At 58.1% G+C, this 19798-nt stretch overlaps 2 protein-coding genes across 3 annotated transcripts in view; one reads left to right on the top strand and one right to left on the bottom strand.

The window, feature by feature from the left end:
* Positions 1-967: 967 nt before the first annotated feature.
* On the top strand, positions 968-11970 carry LHX4 (LIM homeobox 4). Of its 2 annotated transcripts, none has more exons than XM_084527244.1 (6): positions 968-1048; positions 7823-7994; positions 10271-10473; positions 10630-10784; positions 11062-11233; positions 11321-11970. In XM_084527244.1, the coding sequence occupies exons 2-6, from the start codon at positions 7930-7932 to the stop codon at positions 11719-11721; spliced, it is 996 nt and encodes a 331-aa protein (XP_084383370.1). In that variant the 5' UTR covers positions 968-1048; positions 7823-7929; the 3' UTR covers positions 11722-11970. The 2 variants fall into 2 exon arrangements, with proteins under 2 accessions (XP_084383370.1, XP_084383369.1); XM_084527243.1 differs by lacking the exon at positions 968-1048 and adding an exon at positions 2930-3020 and having other exon boundaries at positions 11324-11969.
* Positions 11971-13724: 1754 nt separating this feature from the next.
* ACBD6 (acyl-CoA binding domain containing 6) overlaps positions 13725-19798 on the bottom strand; it is a gene marked incomplete at its 5' end in the record, with an annotated part of 74565 nt that continues 68491 nt past the window's right edge. The window contains 2 exons of the mRNA XM_084527246.1: positions 13725-14894; positions 17635-17665. Of these exons, the coding sequence (XP_084383372.1) occupies positions 14740-14894; positions 17635-17665 (186 nt within the window). The 3' untranslated portion in view covers positions 13725-14739. The remainder of the gene's footprint in view (positions 14895-17634; positions 17666-19798) is intronic.

Genomic DNA, 19798 nt, shown 5'->3' with positions numbered 1-19798 from the left:
CAATCCGATTTGCAACCTTTTTCTTGCTGTCTTCACTTCGCCCAGGTGGGAGGAGAGGGCCGGCAGGACGGGGAGCCCTGGCTCCTGCAGCCCCAGCCTCCTGCCCTCGAAATAAATCGCCTGTCGCTGCTGCCTCCCTCTCCTTGATTTCCCTGGGGGGGCTCATCCCCAGCATCAATTCCCCCCACCCCATGCATCCCCGCCCCGGCCCAGCCTTGCCACCAGCTGCTCCCCTGCCCCCCCCCCCCCGACCCCAAAACATGTGGTTGGCAAAATGGGATGGGGAGGGGGGGATGCAGGGTGGTGGTTTTTTTTTTGGGGGGGTGTTTAGCTGCCCGGATTAGCATCCCCGGCAGGCGCTGCGGGGAGATTTGTGGGGCCGGGCAGCTGAAGCTGCCATGCGTGCAGGAAAAAAAAAAAAAAAGGAAAAAAAAAAAAGAGAGTCCCGTAAATAGACTTTCCGTAATCCTGTTTGGTGCGGGCCTGAATCCCCTTTTTTTTGGGGGGGGGCACGTGGAGGGGACCCCCTCCCGCAGCACCTTTGGGGCAGCGCCGCCTCGTGCCCCGCTCAGGGCTGGGCTGGGACATCCTGGGGACAAGGGGGGGTACCCCAAAGAGCCCCCCCCATGGGGCTCGCCCCTTCCCGAGCCCCCCCCCAGCACCCCCCTGGCCCCACAGCTAATTACCTAAGTGGCCGCAGGCTGCGGGAGCCAGGCGCTATTCCCTAATAGAATTTGCCCTCAAGTGCAATTTAATTTTCCTCCAGGCCAGCCTGCCCCCCCCCCCCCCCCGGCTCGCCGCCCCCCAGCCGCTCCCTTTCTCCCCTCGGTCCTTTTTTTTTCCTTTTTCCTTTTCCCTTTCTCCCTCCTCGGCGTGGGCGAGAGCGTTGTGCCGGCACCCCCCCGCCGCCCCTGCTCGGGCCCTAAAATCACCGGGGAGGGGGGGGGACACGGGACGCACACACACAGGGGGGGCCTTTAATGTCCGATAATTCCCAATTAAAATCACCGGCTCCCTGCCCGCCAGCCCCCGCTTTCTCCAGCCGCCGGTAAGTGCCCGAGCTCCGGGAGATGGGGATGGGATGATTTGGGGTGTGTGGGGGGGTGCCCAAGAATTGGGGGGGGGCCGTGCTGAGCCTGGTTTGGTCGCGCAGGGGGGCGCCGGGAGGCGGGCTGAGACCTGGCGAGCTTGGTGCAGGGGTGGCACAAATGGCACCGCCGGGGCGGGATGCGGCCCAGGGCGGGGGGGTGGCTTTGGGGGGGTTTTTGGGGTCTTGGGGTGGCCCTGCTGCGGTTGGAAATGGGGAAACCCAGCTGAGCATCCCCCAAACTGCCCCGAAATGCAACCTGCTGGAATTCGGGATGGTCGCCCCCCGGCAGGCACCGCGCCGAAACTTCGCCCCGATTTAGCTCGGGGGAGAAAATAAACCCTGGGAGGGGGTGGGAGGGGGGGAATTCCCCCCCCAAAAAATCCTCGCTCATGGTTTGGGATGGGAAATACCTGGGCGATTCTCCCTGCGCCACCCTCTCCCCCCCGAAGGCAAAACAAACCCCGCGGCCACCAAACCCCGCAAGGCGAGGAGCAGAGGGGCAGCAAGGGGCTGGGGGGGCAAAGACCAAGCGACACGGCACGGGGGGGCACAGGGACGGGGGGGGGGGCACAGGGAAGCCGCGGGCAGCCCGAGAGGAGGATGCTCGGGGGGGTTTTTTAGGGGAAACTCGGCGCTGCGCTGCTCCCCGCGGCCGCTCGCCGTCGCGATGAGTGATATGGAGCGGGGCAGCGGGGTCTGCATCAATCCGGCACGGCAGAAAAATGAATGAAAATTGAATTCCCCGAGGAGAAGGGGGTTGGGGGGGAAGGGGGGGGGGGGGGGAGCCGCGTTCCAGACAGAAAGATAAATCAGAGCCTGGAGGAGAGGAGGAGAGCGCGATGCCTGCCGACAGCCCTGGGGTAATTGGGGAACCGCTTCGGGAGGAGGAGAGGAGGAGGAGGAGCAGGAGAGGTGCTGTCCATGCACGGCCACGCGTCCTGCCGGGGGACTTCTCCCCCAGACCCGCTGGGGACAGCAGCCGCGTCCCCGGGGTCGGCCCCGGCCGCAGGTGGTGGGGGCTGCAGGGGCCTGGGATGCGCTCAGCGCAGCGCAGAGCCGGGTTTTGGGGCCGGGAGGTTTGGGGTCAGGGCCGACACCCCCACGGCACGGCGGGGTTTGGGGTGGGGGCCGGGGGGGCCACGGCTGCGGTGAGCAAGGAGCCGGGGTCCTGCGGTGCCACCGGGCGCGGGGGTGAACACCCAGCAGCGGCTGATGATTTTTCCCGAGGAAGCACCAGAATTGCTGCATTCCTCCCCTCCATCCTCCCGTGTTTTATTTTCGCCCCTTTTCCCTTTTTTTCCCCCCAATTCTTGGTGTCCCGCGGGCACCCGCAGCGCGGGTCCCTGGCCGGGTCCCGTTTGGCTGTGGGATCCCTCGTGGAAGCTCGTGAAGCAGAGCTCCTCGTCCCCTATATCGCGATTCCCTTATATCGCGATCCCTATATCGCGATCCCCTCTGTCGCGACACCCTCGCCACGCTCCGCAGCCGCCGGACCCCCGCGCGCGGGGCGTGGCGCGCCCCGCAAGCCCCGCCCCTTCCCCGCAGGCCCCTCCCCCGAAGCCCACAAACCCCGCCCCTTCTCCGAGCTGGCCCCGCCCCCTAGGGCGCGGGGCGGGCGGGGATTGGCCCGCCCCGCCCCCGCCCCCCTGCGGGCGGTGACGTCAGGCGCGCTCCCCGCAGGGGAATGAATGGGAGGCGGGCGGCGCGGGCGGGCACAGCTGCGGCGCCGCGCCCGGGCCGCCACCGGCACCGGCACCGGCACCGGCACGGGCACGGCTGGGCTCCGAGCGCCGGCCCCGGGGCTCCGCCGGCCCTGCCCTGCCCTCCCGTCCCCCCAACCCCCGGGCCAATAAAATGATGCAGAGCTCCGCGCTCGCTGCCGAAGGGGCTGTCAAGGGGCTGCCGGAGATCCTCGGCGTGCCGGTGCAACGTAAGGACGCGTTTCTCTTCTCCCCCGCTTCGCTCCCTGCCGCAGGGCACGGGGGGAGCCGGGAGGGCCCGGCCCCGACGGGGAGGTCGGCGCGGCGCGGCGCGGTGGGGAGGTGCGGGGATGCTCGCGGTGCCCCCTTCCCGGCCCCTACCGCACGACACCCCGCTTATGTCGTTTATCGCGACAGGCAAGCCGCGGCGGAGGGGAGAGCCCTGCAGCCGGGACGGGGAGGGCGGCGGTGATCCCGCTGCGGCTGCGGGCTCCCCCGCACCAGGCGTATATTTTATATATTTATATATTTATATCTATATGTGTGTGTGTGCACATGGCCATACGTGCCGCACAGCCACAGGTAGCGCACCCAGCCGCCCCCCCCCGCCGCCGGGCTGCGGGCACAGCACCGCACGGGGACGGCCCGGCCCCGACGTGCTGCGGGAGAGCCCCGATTTTGCCCCCCCCCCCCCCCTTTCCACGGGGCCGGCCGGACCCTGCCCTGCCGGGGGTGGTGGTGGGGAGCCGGCGGTGGGGGCGGTTTTGTTGCTGTTGTTGTTGATTTGATTATTTTTGTTATTTTTTTTTTTTTTCCCGTTGTTTGCAAACGGTTCCGGAGAACCGGAGCGTCCCGGCGAGCCCGGGGACGGGGAGCTCGTTGGGGGGAGCCGGGCGATGCTCTGCGGCCCCGGGGCCCCGGGAAAGTTGTGGGTTTTTTTTGGGGGGGGAAGAGGGGGATTAAAGGGGACAACGGTGCGGGGATGAACAGGACCCGAGCCCCGGGGCCGTGCTGAGCGGGCGGCTCTGCCTGGGGGGCGGCTGCTTTTCGGGGGGATACAGACGGCTGTGCCCCGTCTGTCTGTCCCGCTCTGCCGCCGGCCTTCGCCCTCATCTGCTCGCTGCTGCGCCCCCAAACCCTCTTTTCACCCCCCTCCACCCCCAAATCTCCTTCCCGTGCCCGCTGCACCCCCCCCGAGTCCCCCCGGTCCCGGCCCGGCCGCCGTCACCCACCCGCAGCCGCTGTCCGTGCGCCACCGGTGCCGGTCCCGACGGCTCGGCTCAACCCCCCCGCACCAGGTTTTGGGGCTGTTTCCCCGCTTTTGCCCCTTTTCGTTCCCATGGCCGGGCCCGGAGGCAATTACACGCCCCGTGTAACGGGTGGGCCCCCCCCCGGGGCCGCGGGGCTCTGTCCCACGGCCGCATCCTGACCTCCCCCCGCAGCCAAATGACAGCTCCGGGGCAGAGCCGCGGAATCGGCGTTTATGGCCCCAAAATCTCGCTGCAGCAAGGGATAAACGAGGTGTCCGAAGGGAGATTCAGCCCCCAGCACGGCCCCTGTTCCCCCCCGGCCCCTCGGGGTGCCACCAGCCTTCCCCCCCCACCACTGCCGCGGTAACCGTGCAGCGGGAATTAGCAGGGAAAAATCAAACGAGATTTTGTTATTCGGATTTATTTAAGCACAGAAATTGGTGGCAGATAGATATCTATTTGCTATATAGCCGTGTCCATATATACACACACACACACACACACATATACGTGCTACCGGGTTCTCCCCGCCTCCTGGGGGGCCCAAGCCGTGCAATTAATTAATTAATTAATTGCCTGGTGCTGAGCCCTACGAGCAGCCAGCGGGCCCCGTGGCACCGCGATGTCGGGGCCCAATCCTGCCCAGGGATGTCTTCCCGGGGGGCAAGGGGCTGCCCCCGGGCGGGGAAATCCAGGAGAACCCCCCCACACCCCCCGGCAGCCCCTGGGTGCTTCGTGCTAATTGCCGGCCGTGATTAACAGCGCTATTTATTAACGTCCTGCTGCAAGGCAGAGGCCGCGGGGTTGCGGGGAGCTCTTCCCGAAATGATAAAATAATAATTTTTTTTTTTAAAAAATCGCCTGCTATGGTGGCACCAGGTCTGTCCCCCGCCTATCGCTGTCACCGCCACCGTGGGCGGCTGGGGGGGCCCCGCGGGGCCGTGCCACGCGTGGGGCCGCTCCGTGTGCGCCCATCCCGGGGCGGGGGGGGTCCGGGGGGTGGTCCGCAGCACCGTGTGGCTCCGGGCAGCCCGCGGGCAAGAGCCGGTCCTCGGCTCGGTTTTTGCTTGGCTTGGCTTTGTTTTGCTTTGCTTCGGCTTATTTTGTTTCGTTGCGTTTTGATTTGTTTTTATTTTCTTTTGTTTAGTTGCTTTTTTTTTTTTTTTTTTTTTTTTTTTTTAGTTTTGCTTCATCTTATATTTTATTTTCGAATGTATATTTATTTATTTTTCCCCCCCCCGGCAATTTGGGGGCAGGCATTGTGATACCGATCGCGACTGTTTGCGTGTTGACGTGAAGCCGTGCCGCTGCCCTCGACAGCGAGAAACCTGCGAGCTCCCGAGCACCTCCACCTCCCCGCTCGGACAAATAAACACGCACATAAATCCCATTTCATAAAGCAGCACGTATGTTTATGAAATAAGTGAGATAATTCACTTTTCGGTGCCACCGACCCGGCCGCTCCGGGGCTGGGCATTGCAGTGCCGGAATCTCTCTGGAGCAGGGTCCGGGTGGAATTGGGACCCCAAAATCTGGTGTTGGGCTGTGGCAGGGGTGAGCAAGGTGCAAAGGAGGGCAAGAAGTTGGGTGCAGTCCCAAAACAAGCGGGGAGAGGGACTGCGGGACCTGCGTGTGCGGGGTTTTATTCATCCTCGTGCTGTTAATGTGACACGGGCTTAAATGCCAGCAATAAATACGGCCCGAAGGCCACTGGGATTGTAACTTATCTGCCCTCGAGAATTATAAAATAAGCTGGCTTCACTTGACAGACTTGTCAGTAACCCCAAAGTAATTTTAAGTAATGTTGGTTTGGTTTAGACTGTAATGATATAATTTCCTACTGTGCCCTTTTCCTTTCTTTTTCCCCATTATTTTTTTTTTAACTTTTATTTTCTTTCTTTCTTTTCCACTTTGCTTTTACTTGCCTTTTCCCCTTTCTTCCCAATTTTCTTTTCCTTTATTTCTCCTTTTCATTTTTTTTTTCCTCTTTTCATTTCCTCCCCCCCCTTTCCTTTTCCTGTATTTCCATTTCCTTTTCGTACCTTTTTCCCTTTTCTTTTCCTGTCTCTTTCCCTTTTCTTTTCCTTTATTTTTCATTTTATTTTCCTCTCTTTTCACCTTTTCACCTTTTCTTTTTCACCTTTTCTTTTCCCTTTTTATTTTTCCCTTCTCTTTTCCTTTCCTTTTCTCTTTTATTTTCCTTTCTTTTTTCCCTTTTCTTTTCCTTTCTTTTTTATTTATTTTTTTATTTTCCTTTCTTTTTTTCCTTTTATATTCATTTCATTTTCCGTTTCTTTTCTTGTCTGCCCTTTTCTTTTTCTGTCTTTTCTACCTTTTTCTTTTCTTTTCTTTTCTGTTCTGTTCTGTTCTGTTCTGTTCTGTTCTTTTTCCATTTTGCTTTCCTTTCCTTTCTTTTCACCTTCTCATTTCCTTTCCTTTCTTCCTTTCTTTTCACTTTTCTTTTTCATTTTTTTTCTTTTTTTTCTTTTCATTTTTCCTTTTTTTCCTTCTCTTTTGCCTTTTAATTCCTCTCATTTTGTCATTTCTGATCCTTTCCTTTCTTTTCCTTTTCCCTTCCCCTTTTTCCTTTTTTCTTTTTTCTTCATTTTTCCTTTTTTTTCCTCATTTTTCCTTTTTTCTTCTTCCTTTCCTTTCCTTTCCTTTCCTTTCCTTTCCTTTCCTTTCCTTTCCTTTCCTTTCCTTTCCTTTCCTTTCCTTTCCTTTCCTTTCCTTTCCTTTCCTTTCCTTTCCTTTCCTTTCCTTTCCTTTCCTTTCCTTTCCTTTCCTTTCCTTTCCTTTCCTTTCCTTTCCTTTCCTTTCCTTTCCTTTCCTTTCCTTTCCTTTCCTTTCCTTTCCTTTCCTTTCCTTTCCTTTCCTTTCCTTTCCTTTCCTTTCCTTTCCTTTCCTTTCCCCTTTTATTTCCCTCTCCCCTCCTTCTCCCCTTGCCCATCCCTCTCTGGGGTGCGCGGGGCAAAGGCGCTCGCCCAGCCACTGCTCCGGGGGCAGCCGAGCGGCTCCTAATCCCACCCGGGATTTGTGGTGGCCAGAACAAAAATCCCCCCAGCAGCCCAGATATTTCCCGTGAGCTGCTCTGCTGGCACCGGCGGGAGGGGAGGCAGAGCTGATGCCGGAGCATCTCCAGCTATGAGCGTGAGGGTTTTTTTTTTTCCCCAAAAAATCAATTTTCTTTCATGCGTGCGTCTCAGCGTTTTGTGCATGGCTTTTACCGGGCAATCTCCTGCAGACTTTTACAGCCCCCCCTGTTTATTCCGAGCTAGGGTCGGGTAGAAAGAGAGAGAAACACCCGGCTCTCCAGATCCACGGGAGCAGCCGGGCTGCGGGCAGATGCTGTGTGTGAGGCACCGCACACGCATCCTCCTGCAGCAGGGGGGCTGCAGAGGAGGCCAGGGACGCGTTGGCCACCCGCAGGGTTACCCCAAGCCCTGCTGGAGCCCCCCCCCCCTTGCTTCAGCCCCTTTCCAGCACCGGGGATCCGCAACATGCGGCTGGGAGCCGGCGGGCGAGCCTGCAGCCCCTGCAGGGGGGAAACCGGGCACGCACGGTCCTCGGGGTGAAGTGGGAGCAAGCAGGGGAGGAAGAGACGTTTTTCCATGTGGGAACGAATTTTGGAAATCTATTCCTCGATGCCAGAGGGGAGGAGGCTTCAGTCCCTGCTCCCGGCACGGCAAACAGGTGGCAGAGCGCAGGAAAGCGAGGGGTGCACGCACGGAGCAGCCGGGGGGGGGCTGACGCTGCTTTTCTCTCCATCTCCCCCTCCCCAGAAATCCCCCAGTGCGCCGGCTGCAACCAGCACATCCTTGACAAGTTCATCCTGAAGGTGCTGGACCGGCACTGGCACAGCTCCTGCCTCAAGTGCGCCGACTGCCAGATGCAGCTGGCCGACCGCTGCTTCGCCCGCGCCGGCAGCGTCTACTGCAAGGAAGACTTCTTCAAGTGAGTACAGCGCCCCAAAAACCCCACCAGCAAAGCAGGCAAGCACACACCATTTTAAAGCATCACGTCTCCAATTTTTTTTTTTTTTGTCCTGTCTATATTTTTTTTCAAGCCCAAGTGCTTAGAACAAGGAAATTTTGCCGCTTCCCGGCTGGCCCAGGCTGGGTGCTGTTTGTCAGGATTTAATCCTACAGACCCAGCTCCCCCTCACACTCCCTGCCCAGCTCCCTTTTATATTTTGCAGCCCGAATTGATCTCGGTTGGCAGCCCCGCGGTGCTGGGAGCTAGAGGGCAGGAGCCACCCATGCAAGGCGCAGCGCTGCCTGCTCCGGGGCTCTGCTGGTGCCGCTTCTCTCCCTTTGCTTTTATTTTTTTTCACATTTTCCCCCCCATTTTTCTCCTCTTTTTTTTTTTTTTTTGTTTTCCCTTGCCTTTTTTTTTTTTTTTTAATTTTATTTAATTTTATTGCTTTTATTTTGCTCCTGGTGTGCAAAAACCTCGTTTCATTTTGTTGCTGCTTTGCAATTGGCCCCTGAGCCGCGTGATGCACCCTCCTCGGTGTTTTCCCCAGCTCCTGCAGGGAAGAAAAACCTTTTTCCAGGGAAAAAGAAATGGACTCTTCAGCAAAGACGCTTTATTCCATGATTGCTGGCAAAATCTGGGAGTTTTCCCCAGGGCTGGCAGCGGGTGTTGCACCAGGGCCGGGCACAGCGGGTACATTGGCATTGGCTGCTGTGACGTGAGGCAGAGGGGAGGAGGGACGGATCCTGCTTCAGGTGGTGGAGCCGGGCCAACAAGGAGCTGCCACACCTCAGGGACAGGGGCTACATCCCTGTCCCTGTCCCCTGCAAGCCCCAGGGGGGCTGTGCCGCGTGCCCCATCCTTCATCGCCGGCTAAACCGCGAAATGGCGATTACACGGCCGTAATCCCCAGGCAGGACTTTCCCCGGTTTAGTGGCACAGGGGGCTTGGTGCGGGGCTTCTGTGCCCCTTGGGAAGCCAAAACCAGCACGGATAAACCCTGGTGCTGTGCAGATTCCCCTTCTCCTTGCTGCTGTGGCAGCCAAAAGTCACTGCGCAAAATGCCGCTGGGATTGCTCGGCGGGCAGGCGGCCGCCCCAGCCCTGGTGGTAGCGTTTCCCCCGCGACGCTCTCCAGACTATTAATCTCAAAGTCATTTAAATAGCTGCCCGAAAGGTGTGGGTAATCGATGTTAATTAGAGCCGGGAGCTCAGCGATGTTCTCAGATTAGGTCCCGCCTGGATTATTTCGCGCCGATCGATAGCTCCACGGCGGCCGCTCGCTTCACCTTTATTTCACCTGCCCCTGGACCCCGGCTCCGTGACCTGTGGGGCACATGGGGATTTCAGGCCAGCTTCTTTGGGGCTGCCAAAAAAGCCAGTTTTTTTTTTTTTTTTTAAATTTATTTACTTTTTTTCCCCCAATCACTGTTCCTTGCTGATGCAATGAGTGCGCCCTTCTGCAGGCTTGCTCTTGGGCACGGAGAAATGGGGTCTGTCTGTCCTGTCCATCCCTCCCTCTGCCCCATCCCGCTGTCCTGCGGGTGCACATGGAGCGATGGCACCCTTTGCTTTCTGTCTGTGGCCCAGGGGGGCGAGATGCACGCTTGTTGCACACTCCTTGCACGCTCCATGCAAGCTCTGTCCAAGCTCTTTGCTCCTTGCACGCTCCTTGTGCACCTCTTGCGTGTTCCTTGCAACTCCACGCACCGTTCTTGCAGGCTCCTTGCACACTCCTTGCACGCTCCATGCACGATTCTTGCAGGCTACTTGCACACCTCTTGCACACTCCTTGTACGCTCCGTGCACCATTCTTGCAGGCTCCTTGGAGACGTGCTGGGCCCCGCGCCCACCCCACGCCGGCGCGGCCGGTGCACCCAGCGGGCTGTCATTATGGTGTAAGAGCCCTATCATTCTGAATTAATCTGGGATTCATCATGCTAGCGGGGCGGTGTAATTAATTTATTTGGTATTAATGTGGATGAAATATGTACTGTCCTTGCAGGGGAAATCAGGCAGCCTATAAGCATTAGTTAAAAGAACCATTAAAATCAAACCTTCCTCAGATCCATTAGGCCGGTCTCTCATGCTGAAGAAGATAAAACCCCGGCGTGTGAAGTGTCATGCATAATTAGCTTGATTGCTGGTTTAAACTTTGCCCCCTCTCCCAGCATCCCCCCCCCCAGCCCTTATTGCACCGGAGCCCACCCGTGCCCGTCCCCGGCCGGGGCTCAGGGCCACCGCTTGTCCTTGCAGGCGTTTCGGGACCAAATGCACGGCGTGCCAGCAGGGCATCCCCCCCACGCAGGTGGTGCGGAAAGCCCAGGACTTCGTCTACCACCTGCACTGCTTCGCCTGCATCATCTGCAGCCGGCAGCTGGCCACGGGCGACGAGTTCTACCTGATGGAGGACGGGAGGCTGGTGTGCAAGGAGGACTACGAGACCGCCAAGCAGAACGGTAAGCGCGGCCCTCACGGCACCTGGTGCCCGCCTCCAGCGGGCAATCCAGTTCTTTGAGGATTTTCTGGTCCCGGAGCGGGTGGGCTGCGCTTTAGGCAGGGGCTGCTCCTCCAGGCACGTTTCGGGGATGCTCACGCTGCTCGTTTGCTCCCAGATGACTCCGAGGCGGGGGCGAAGCGGCCCCGGACCACCATCACGGCCAAGCAGCTGGAGACGCTGAAGAATGCCTACAAGAACTCCCCCAAGCCCGCCCGGCACGTGCGGGAGCAGCTCTCCTCCGAGACGGGGCTGGACATGAGGGTGGTGCAGGTGAGCCCCGGGGCGACCCCCTGCCCCCAGGACGGGCTGGTCCCAGCAAGGGGGGTGCTGGGCTGCGGGGTGCTGGGTTGCATGGGTGCTGGGGTGCTGGGTGTCATGGATGTGCCGTGCTGGGGTGTCAGACTGCAGGGTGCTCATCTGCACGGGTGCCTGGAAGCTGTGGTGCAGAGCTGTGGGGTCCCGGTGTGTGGGGCTGGGCTGTTTGGGCGCTGCTGTGCTGGGTCAGGGGGTGCTGCGGTGCCACCCACGTCCCCGTTGCCTGCCCCAGGTGTGGTTCCAGAACCGGCGGGCCAAGGAGAAGCGGCTGAAGAAGGACGCGGGGCGGCACCGCTGGGGGCAGTTCTACAAGAGCGTCAAGCGGAGCCGCGGGGGCGGCAAGCTGGAGAAGGAGAGCTCGGCCGAGGACTGCGGCGTCAGCGACAGCGAGCTCAGCTTCCGCGGTGAGCGGGGACAGGGGCGAGGGGCTGGGGGGGTCTGTGGGGTTTTCCATGCACTGACACCCCCTCTGCTCTCCCCCTTCTCCCCAGCAGAAGACCAGATCCTCTCCGAGCTCGGCCACACCAACAGGGTTTACGGCACGGTCGGGGACGTGGCAGGCGGACAGTTGATGAACGGGAACTTCTCCATGGACGGGACGGGACAATCGTACCAGGACTTGCGGGACGGCAGCCCCTACGGGCTCCCCCAGTCGCCATCGTCCATCTCGTCCCTGCCGTCCCACCCGCCCTTGCTCAACGGGCTGGACTACGCCATGGACAGCGGCCTGGGGCTGGTGGCACACGGGGCGCAGGGGGTGAGTCAGACGCTGCGCGCCATGGCCGGGGGGGGCCCCACCTCCGACATCTCCACGGGGAGCAGCGTCGGGTACCCAGACTTTCCCACCAGCCCGGCCTCCTGGCTGGACGACATGGATCACCCCCCCTTCTAAACACCGCTCGCCCCCCGCCCCGGCCCCCCTCGCAAACCCGCTCCCACCCCCTCCGCCAGCAGCCCGCAAACGCAGCACCGCCGGAGGCGCCCGCCGGGACGTACGTGAGATGTTTCCAGGATCTCCCGTGGGAATCGGACACGGAGGGCTTTTTGGGGACACGGGGAGGGGGAACGGGGGCGTCCCCAGGGCATCGGTGATGTCCGGGGCTCGGCGGGGACGGGGTCGGATGCTTTTGGGTGTAAGCACAAGGGAGGTGAGGGCGGCACGGTGGGGAAGGGGGGCACCGGCCCTGCTCCAGCCTCGTCCCTCCCCGTGTTGGCGGAGAGCCACGTGCTCGGGCGGGATGGAGGCGGGAGGGGAGGACAATCAGGGAAGGCAAAGTCTATATTGCAGAAGGGTTTATTTTTGACCCCTCCCCGGGGGGTGATGCCGCTGGCTCCCGGCTCGGGTGGTGGCGGCGGGGTGGGAGCGGAGCTGTCGCCCTGCGGCTGCGGGGCCGTGATTTATCCCCGGGTGCGCAGGAGCGCTCGCGGTGCATCACTGCGGGCTGTGCCTCGCGAGCACGGCACGGAGGAATTGCAAACCTTGAGCCTGAGAGGCCCAAAATATCGGTCGTGGCCGGGATGCCCGGGGCTGGCACGGGGAGAGGGGACGCGGCCAAAGGCGGTGGGGAGCAGGGGGGTGAGGCGAGCCTGTTTGCTCCTGGGTATGGCAACAACTTCCCCGAAAAACAGAGGGGAAAAGGGCATTTTGCCAGCTGCATGGTGAGGAGCGAAGGGCACACGGGGGTGAGCCCCGGCCACACACCTCCTCCAGGTAGCAGGACCGAGTGTGGGTGCAGCCAGCATGGGGGGGGCCTTGGGGTGGTTTTGGCACCCTTGGGTGCACGCACACAGTGGGCTGAAGGCACTTGATCCGATGGCTGAAACCCAGCTCAGCGCCTCGCAGCCCTGCTGCCGGGGCCTTCGGTGCCCCTGGGGTGTGCGGGCTGCTGCCAGAGCCCAGAAAGCAAAAGGGAGAAAAAAAATAAATAAATGAGTAAGAATTAAACATTCAGCTGAAGAAAGCACATCGCCAGGACGTGCCCTTGCCCCCCAGCTGGGTGTGTCAGTGCTGCACCCATGTGCCCCCCCGCCGTGCCCCCCTTTGGTGCTGCTCTGTGCCAAGCTCCCGGCCACTGGTGGGAGCCCTGGGATGGTGGGAGGGGGGACATCGGGGGCCAGACCCCCGCAGGGGGGTCCCCACTGGCAGTGCTTGTTTGTTGTCCACCCCCCCACACCATGACAAGGCCAAACGTCCCCCCCCTCCCCTCGCTGTGTAAATTTTGTACAGTTCCAGAAAGTGAGAGTCTTGTTTCCTGGGGAAAAAAAAAAAAAAAAAAGAGAAAATAAAAAAATAAAAATGAAATCAAAGAATAAAACCTTATTTATTGCCATGTCTTTGGGGAGACACAACATCCCCTCTCCTGCCCCCTGCCCCAAATTTTGGGCCCGGGGCGTCGCTTTGTACCCTGCCTCCTGCGCGATGGCATGAGCTGTGTACGGTCAGCCCGCCGCACCGAGGGCGCGCCGTGTAAAATAAACTCGGGACGCTCTTTAGCAGCCGCTGTCTCTGGGCTTTTCTTCCCCGCCCGGGGGGGCAGTGGCTCAGCAGCCACCTGAAACCCTCCCCGGGATATTGGGTGGGCAATAATTCGGGTGAGGTTGAGCCTGGGGTCCCCAGGACTGGGATGGAGATGGGGTGGCTCTGGCTTGTCCCATGGAGGAACCTTACCGAGTTGGTGGCCACGTCCCGGCAGCTGGGATGGGTGATGCCAGTTTTGGCAGCTCGGCGCGGATCCGGCACACCTCACGCCAGCCGTGCTGCTTCGTGCAGGGTGGGAGGGCTCAGGGTGGGCACCTCCATCCCTGCCACTGCCCCCCGGGCACCCCAAAAACGCCCAAGGCGGGTGCAGGTGAGAGGCGCTGGGGGCGCTGAGCCCCGCCACGGGCACCGGTGTGTTGGCTTTATATATTTTAATCATTTTAACATTTAATGCTTCTCAATTAAAGTGATTTCCTGGAGTAGATGCCAAGCTTAGCCCGAATGCACATTAACCACTTTCTGTATCGGTAGTTAAAGGCACTGGGGGATTTAAGCAGCAATCCGCAAGGCTGTTGGGGAAAAGGTTTGGCTGAATAAAGCAGATTATAAACAATAATATATGTCTTTCTCTTCCCCCCCCACCGCCCCCTGCTTTTTTTTGGAAAGGCTCCAACCTCACAAACAGACCTAAAGTGCTATAAACATCTCCAGGGCTGCGCGCTGAGCCCCCAGATGTGCTCCCTGAAAGCCGGGGCCTCGTCGCTACCGCTTTGCACCCCGGGTTTAAGAGAGATTTTTTTATTGCCTGGTGCATCCGTCAAGCCCAGGGTCCCTCCGTGGTGTCGGTGGGCAGAAGGGCTGAGCTTCCCCGGTGAGGGCAGGGGGCTTGGAGCCCCCCGGCCAGAGGAGCAGCCCCGTGCCCTGCCGAGGCCGAGCCAGCACAGCAAAAGCCATCAGTGTCAGCCAAAAAAAAACCCCAATCTGTGGGTTTTTTTCCTGCTAGGTTGAAACCAGCAAAGAGGACGCATGAAGTGGCTCGAGTCCCCGCTGTATTTCAGCCCTCTTTTCCCCGGGATGGGGGCACCCATCCCCACGGCGTCCCAACGAGGCGAACACGCGGAGGCACCGTCCCGATGCTGTGCTTGTTTTTATTTATAACACGTTGCTTGGACCCAGGAGAAAAAAAAATAAGAAAAATAAAAACAAACCGGGCCTCGCCCCAAAGGGAAGAGGCGAGCGGCCCAGCCAGGAGCGGCCTCGAAGACAGTAAAACAACAGCAGGGCCTTATCCGGGCCTCTCTACCCCAAAAACAGCGATAAATGCCCGAGCATGCACAGCCCTGCGCCCGTCCTGCCCGCGGGGGGCCAGCCTTCGAGCCCGAAAGCCCAGACCCCGTGCTCTGAAGCCTCGATGTCCTGGATGGGGCCGTGTTAGGGCCCGCCGGCGGCGTGCTGCCGCAGGGCCGAGCTGATGGCCTTACAGTCCGTCACCTCCTCCGGCAGGCAGCCCTCCTGGTCCCGCAGCCTGGGGTCGGCTCCCGACTTCAGCAGCAGCTCCACGATGTCCAAAAACTCGCAGGCGGCGGCTGCAGGGAGAAAGGGAAGGGTTAGGGGCTGGGTGGTGGTGACAGGCCCCGTTCGGTTCGGCGCGGTGGCTGGTGGCTGGTGGCTTCCCCTGGGTGTCCCAGGGACGTCGTGTTGAAAAAAGGGTCTTGAAAAAAGCAGGAAACCTCAGCGCTGAAGAGCCCAGCCTGGCTAACACCAGCAAAAGTCCCAATTGCTCTATCTCCCCTTCCCACATGGGTCCTAGGGAAGCCAGCACCATCCCGGCCCCATCTGCCCTACACGACTGCGAAGGCGGCGTCCTGTCGGATTGGTGTCTCTTGGTTTTAATTATCTTTCATATAATTAATTTCATATATATATATATTAAATTTAATTATATAACTTTTACAACATAACCGACTAACTCTTTTTTTTTTTTTTGCCATTAAATGTAGTAATTAAGAGTGTCTTTTGCATTACTCCGCAGTTTTTCTGTCCTGACCCAAAGGGACAAGCAGCAACGTTTAATTAAAATAAATTCAATCGGCGATTGGAGCTCGGATGGAAAAAGATAAAAAAAGGGGAAAGGGACGGGGCTGATGACGGAGCAGGTGGCAGCGGGGACATGGGGGAGCCCGGACGGAGGGGCTGGGGAGGGAGCACCCGGGGGTGGCTGTGGAAAAGGGGCAGCCCAGGGATGCCAAGGCAGCGGCATCTGCGGTGCCCGTCCTCGTGCCCCAGGGGGGTGGATTTATGGCCCCCTGGGAACCCCTATTTGTCACGGGGCCGGAGCGGCAGCCCTGACACCAGCAAGGGTGAAGATGAATTTTCATTCAGCGCAGTTCGCCTTCCGACTCCATTAATCCTCAGGGTTCAGATGATGAATTTCTTTCTCTCTCTCTCTCCCCCCCCCCTTTTTTTTTTTTTTTATTTATTTTCCCTCCAGCGTCCCCTCCCACTGCCCTGCCACGGCACAGACAGAGCCGAACAGATGGTGCTTTACAAGGAAGACAGAGCGCCCGTGAGGATAGAGAGCCTGCCCACCCCGCGGCCACGTGGCCGCGAGCGCTCGGAGAAGCCTTGATTTCCTCTGGGAGCGGCAGCGGCAATGATTTTTGTATTCCCTGTGGGCGGGTGGATGGATGGATGGAAGGAGGGAGGGATGGATGGATGGATGGATGGATGGATGGATGGATGGATGGATGGATGGGTGGGTGGCGAAGACCAGGAGGCCATTCAGTGGGAGGCCACGCTCGTGCCCGGCTGGTCCCACAGGCCAGAGGAGCTTTTGGGAGGCAGCTGAGCACTGGCCCCCGCTTAACCTGCACTTAAACCCAGGGTCAGCGCCCTGATGGGTGGAAGGAGGCAGAATTTATAGCCTGGTGCATCCTGAGGTCCGACGCCGGCTGTAATCAGGAGAGCTGTCGCCACAAGGCCAGCTGTCAGGCCGCGCTCGCTCATAAAAAGGGATGGCTACACCCTAAAAGCAGCCGCTCCCGGGGCTTAACCCTTCCCAGAAAAGGCTCGAATAAAAGGGGAGGCCGCGTTCTGCTCTGGTGCCTGTGCTGCAATGAATGTCTTGGTTATGGAGCCCTTACTGAGCTGGCATCGGCTTTTTGGCGAGCCCCAGTTTCAGGCTGGTAGCACTTGAATCAGAGCAATTGTCTCATTTAATAGGGGTTCAAGATTTGGGTGATTTGTGGCCAGACCTGCTACATAAGGGAACTAGGAAGGAAATCTCCTGCAGACCAGACCCATGGGCTTGAGACCCAGAGGCTTCCCCGCAGGTGACTCACAGGGATAACACCTGAGGGAAGGGAAGATTGTCCTTTAACACTCACAACATTTCAAAAAAAAAAAAAAGGAAAACCCATTATTTAGACATCAGAGCTGGCCAGGTGGATCAGAGAAACTACTTCTGAAATAACGTTAGTTAAAATAGTTAAGTTTTTGTTAAACACCCAGCCCCAAATTTGGAACGAGCTGGGTAGAGAGCAAGGCACCGAAGTGCTGCTCTCCAGACACCGCAGCACCACGCAGCAGATTTTCTGCTTCAGTCAGAGGGATACAAATTTGAAAAATGAAGCCTCCTGCAGGAGAGATCACAGGGGGAACACTCCTGCATTACTGTAATTGCAGTCTTGGTTCAAGGGCCCGGGAATCTGGTAGTCTAGCTCCAGGTCCAAGTGCTGTGTCTCGGACCGATGGGCTACAAAGCAATTTTGCCATCCTGCTAATGTCCTTGTGGAGAGCTCAGCAAGAGAGAAGGAGGCACAAACACTTCAGAATGACAAGTAGGCTCTTAATTACACACTGACAGCCACTGAGAGGGAGTAAAAAATAATAACTGGGTATGTCTTAATTTTGGAAAAAATTATGATAGAGATTAAATCGTTTTTTTTTCTGTCCCCTGTACGTCAGCACTGCATATGTCACTTTAGTCTCTCTACTTTTCTCATTTAGGGATAGAACAATCTTTCAATTAAAAGAACTGCTACAAAATCTTGTATCTAACCAGCATGCAGTTGTAGGAGTGATGCAAGCTGTAACATTGCCCTGCTTGGTTTGGCAGCAGAGGATCTGTTGTGCTCTCAGCTGGCACCAAACCAGCCTGTAACCAGGCCACTTGGAGGTTAGACCACATTCCTCATGGACGTGGTCACCGGTTAAACAACCCCATCTTCCCTCCTGATGTTCCTGCTGAAATTTGTTTTCTGTACTTAGCTCCAGCTACAAATCCATCCTGTTAAGAGGGAACCACCAAGGCGAGGGGCAGCTTACCATAATGGAGCGCAGTCTGGCCTTCGCCGTCCTGGAAGAGAGACAGAGACTTGATTTGAGAGGTGTAGGCAATGCCGTGTGGCTAGAAGTAAATGCCAGCTTTCAATAAATGAGGTGAATCACAGCAGTACATTAATTGACCAGAGCAACAGTCCTGGACACCCAGCTACGTAGCGGCCAGGCTCTTACCCACCATCGGTCCATATTGATGGGCAACCAGCACCTAGCCGGGCATAACAACATGAGTATAATTCAGTTCATGAAAATGAAGGATTTAATTCCTGCAACCTTATTTTGGGATCCTCACTAATGCTGAAGCTTTGGTGGCAGCTACCTCTGTAGGTGCCCATTGAGAGTAAGGAAACAGGTAATGCACCTGGGTGCCTGTATGGCTCAAGATAGTGGACATAATGAAAAAAACCAAACCAAACCAAACCAAAACAAAAAAAATCAACTCGGATTGAAGATACCAGCCCTTGGTGTGTCCTGCCCTGCTCTTCCTGCGTGTCCCGTCCCCAGACCCAGCAGCACAAAGCTGGCACTGCCCCGTGCCGCAGCCTCGTCCTGCCACGGGAGCAGGTGAAATGCCAGCAGGGAGGAATTACTGTCCCCTTTGCTTTCACTGCCCCACCGGGATTAGCCTCTAAGTCAGCTCCTTGCCTCCTTAATGTATTTGCATCTGTTTATGGAGACTTAAGTTTTTAATTACCATCATCTTTGGGATTAAGGTGCAAATTCGACAGCCCACCATGGATGCTGGAACCGACAAAAGGAGAAAAAAGGAGAGGAGAACAGGTAGAAACCACACAGAAAACTGCTGCTTGGAGATGTCTGGTTTCCAGGCTGGTTATTATCAATGACTTTAGCCATATCCAGCTGAGAAACTAGGGCCAACCCATGGTGTAGGGTGAGAGCTGCCGTGCCTTGCCCTGGGACTCTGCACCAAGGTGGCACAGGAGCAGCAGAGACAGCAGACAGAGCAGGCATTTGCTGCCCAAGCATCTCTTTCACATCCTTTTGGGATAAAAGGTGGCGGGTGAGATTTTTCCTTCCCCCTGCCACCATGCCACTAACGATGCTCGGTGGCACCGTGGCGCAGGGACCCTATTTCTGCAGCTCCTACCCTGGCCCCCGCTGCGATGCCAAACTTTGGGAAGGGGACCCCACGGACCCCATCAATGGATGGCAGCTGCTAATTCCTCTGTGTTAATGAGGAATTGGCCCTGGTGCAGAGCCACAGAGCGGTTCGGAGCAGCGCTGGGGATGGCACGGACCGGAGCCGGGCTCGAGGAGGAGGAGAGGTGGCAGCAGCACGGGTGAATTATCGGAGAGGCAGGCTTTAAAATATGCAGGGTGTGCGCGGGCTGGGGGATGGGAGGCGAGCTCTGCTCTGCATCACCGCTCTCAAAATTTCAGCCAGCAACAGCGACAAAAAAATACCCGCAGGTGGATCGAATCGGAGAGGCACAACAGGACCCGGGCCCCCTGGCAGAAATCCCTGCCTGGAGGAAAGCTGCGCCTCCAAGCTCCTTGCAAAATGCCGAGGGCTGGTCCAGAAATGCTCCAGACATTTGTTCCTCTTCCAAAGGCCTGCGCTGAACGCTGCTGCTTCAGCACTGCCACCATCGGGCTGCCTGACCGGCCTTTTTGCAGGTCCCAGCACACAAAATGCGTCTCTTCAATCCCGACGCTGCTTTTAAAAAGAGCTATTAATCCCATGTTATGCAAACACTGTTTACACTTTATTTACACCGTGTTTTTTTTTTTTTTTCCCTTCTGAGCCTGACCGCTGGCCAAATGCCATTTGTTCCACTTCTCCGACGCGATGCTGTTCGCTTCTGTTTCCTCCGTGACAATTTTTAATCCAGGGAAATGGAAAAAGCTCCGGCGTGGTCCCTCGCTAAGGGCCTTGAAATGCCCTCCGGAGGCTGCTGACGGCAGCCCCTCGATGATTTGGGTTTCTGGAGCCCCCCGTGTGCTGCAGCTGGGCACCAGGCAGGGCCGTGCTCATCCTTCAGGGTGCTGTGCCCACACCTGGGGACTAATCGGATGGGCCGTGAAAGTACGTGTTAGGGCTATGGCTGGGGAAATTTCAGGAGATGAATGCCACCTCCCAGGCTCTGGAAATGTTTGTGTCGAATCGTGATGTGCAGATGTGGTCTCA

The sequence above is a fragment of the Aythya ferina genome (assembly GCF_964211825.1).
Source record: "Aythya ferina genome assembly, chromosome: 8".
NCBI lineage: Eukaryota > Metazoa > Chordata > Aves > Anseriformes > Anatidae > Aythya > Aythya ferina.
This window is presented reverse-complemented; position numbering and strand designations above follow the sequence as displayed.

Coding starts and splice junctions, on each gene's coding strand:
- LHX4 (XM_084527243.1), top strand. CDS start 2,945: ATGATGCAGAGCTCCGCGCTCGCTGCCGAAGGGGCTGTCAAGGGGCTG. Junction 7,995..10,270: donor TGCAAGGAAGACTTCTTCAA/GTGAGTACAGCG, acceptor TTGTCCTTGCAG/GCGTTTCGGGACCAAATGCA. Junction 10,785..11,061: donor TGGACATGAGGGTGGTGCAG/GTGAGCCCCGGG, acceptor TGCCTGCCCCAG/GTGTGGTTCCAGAACCGGCG.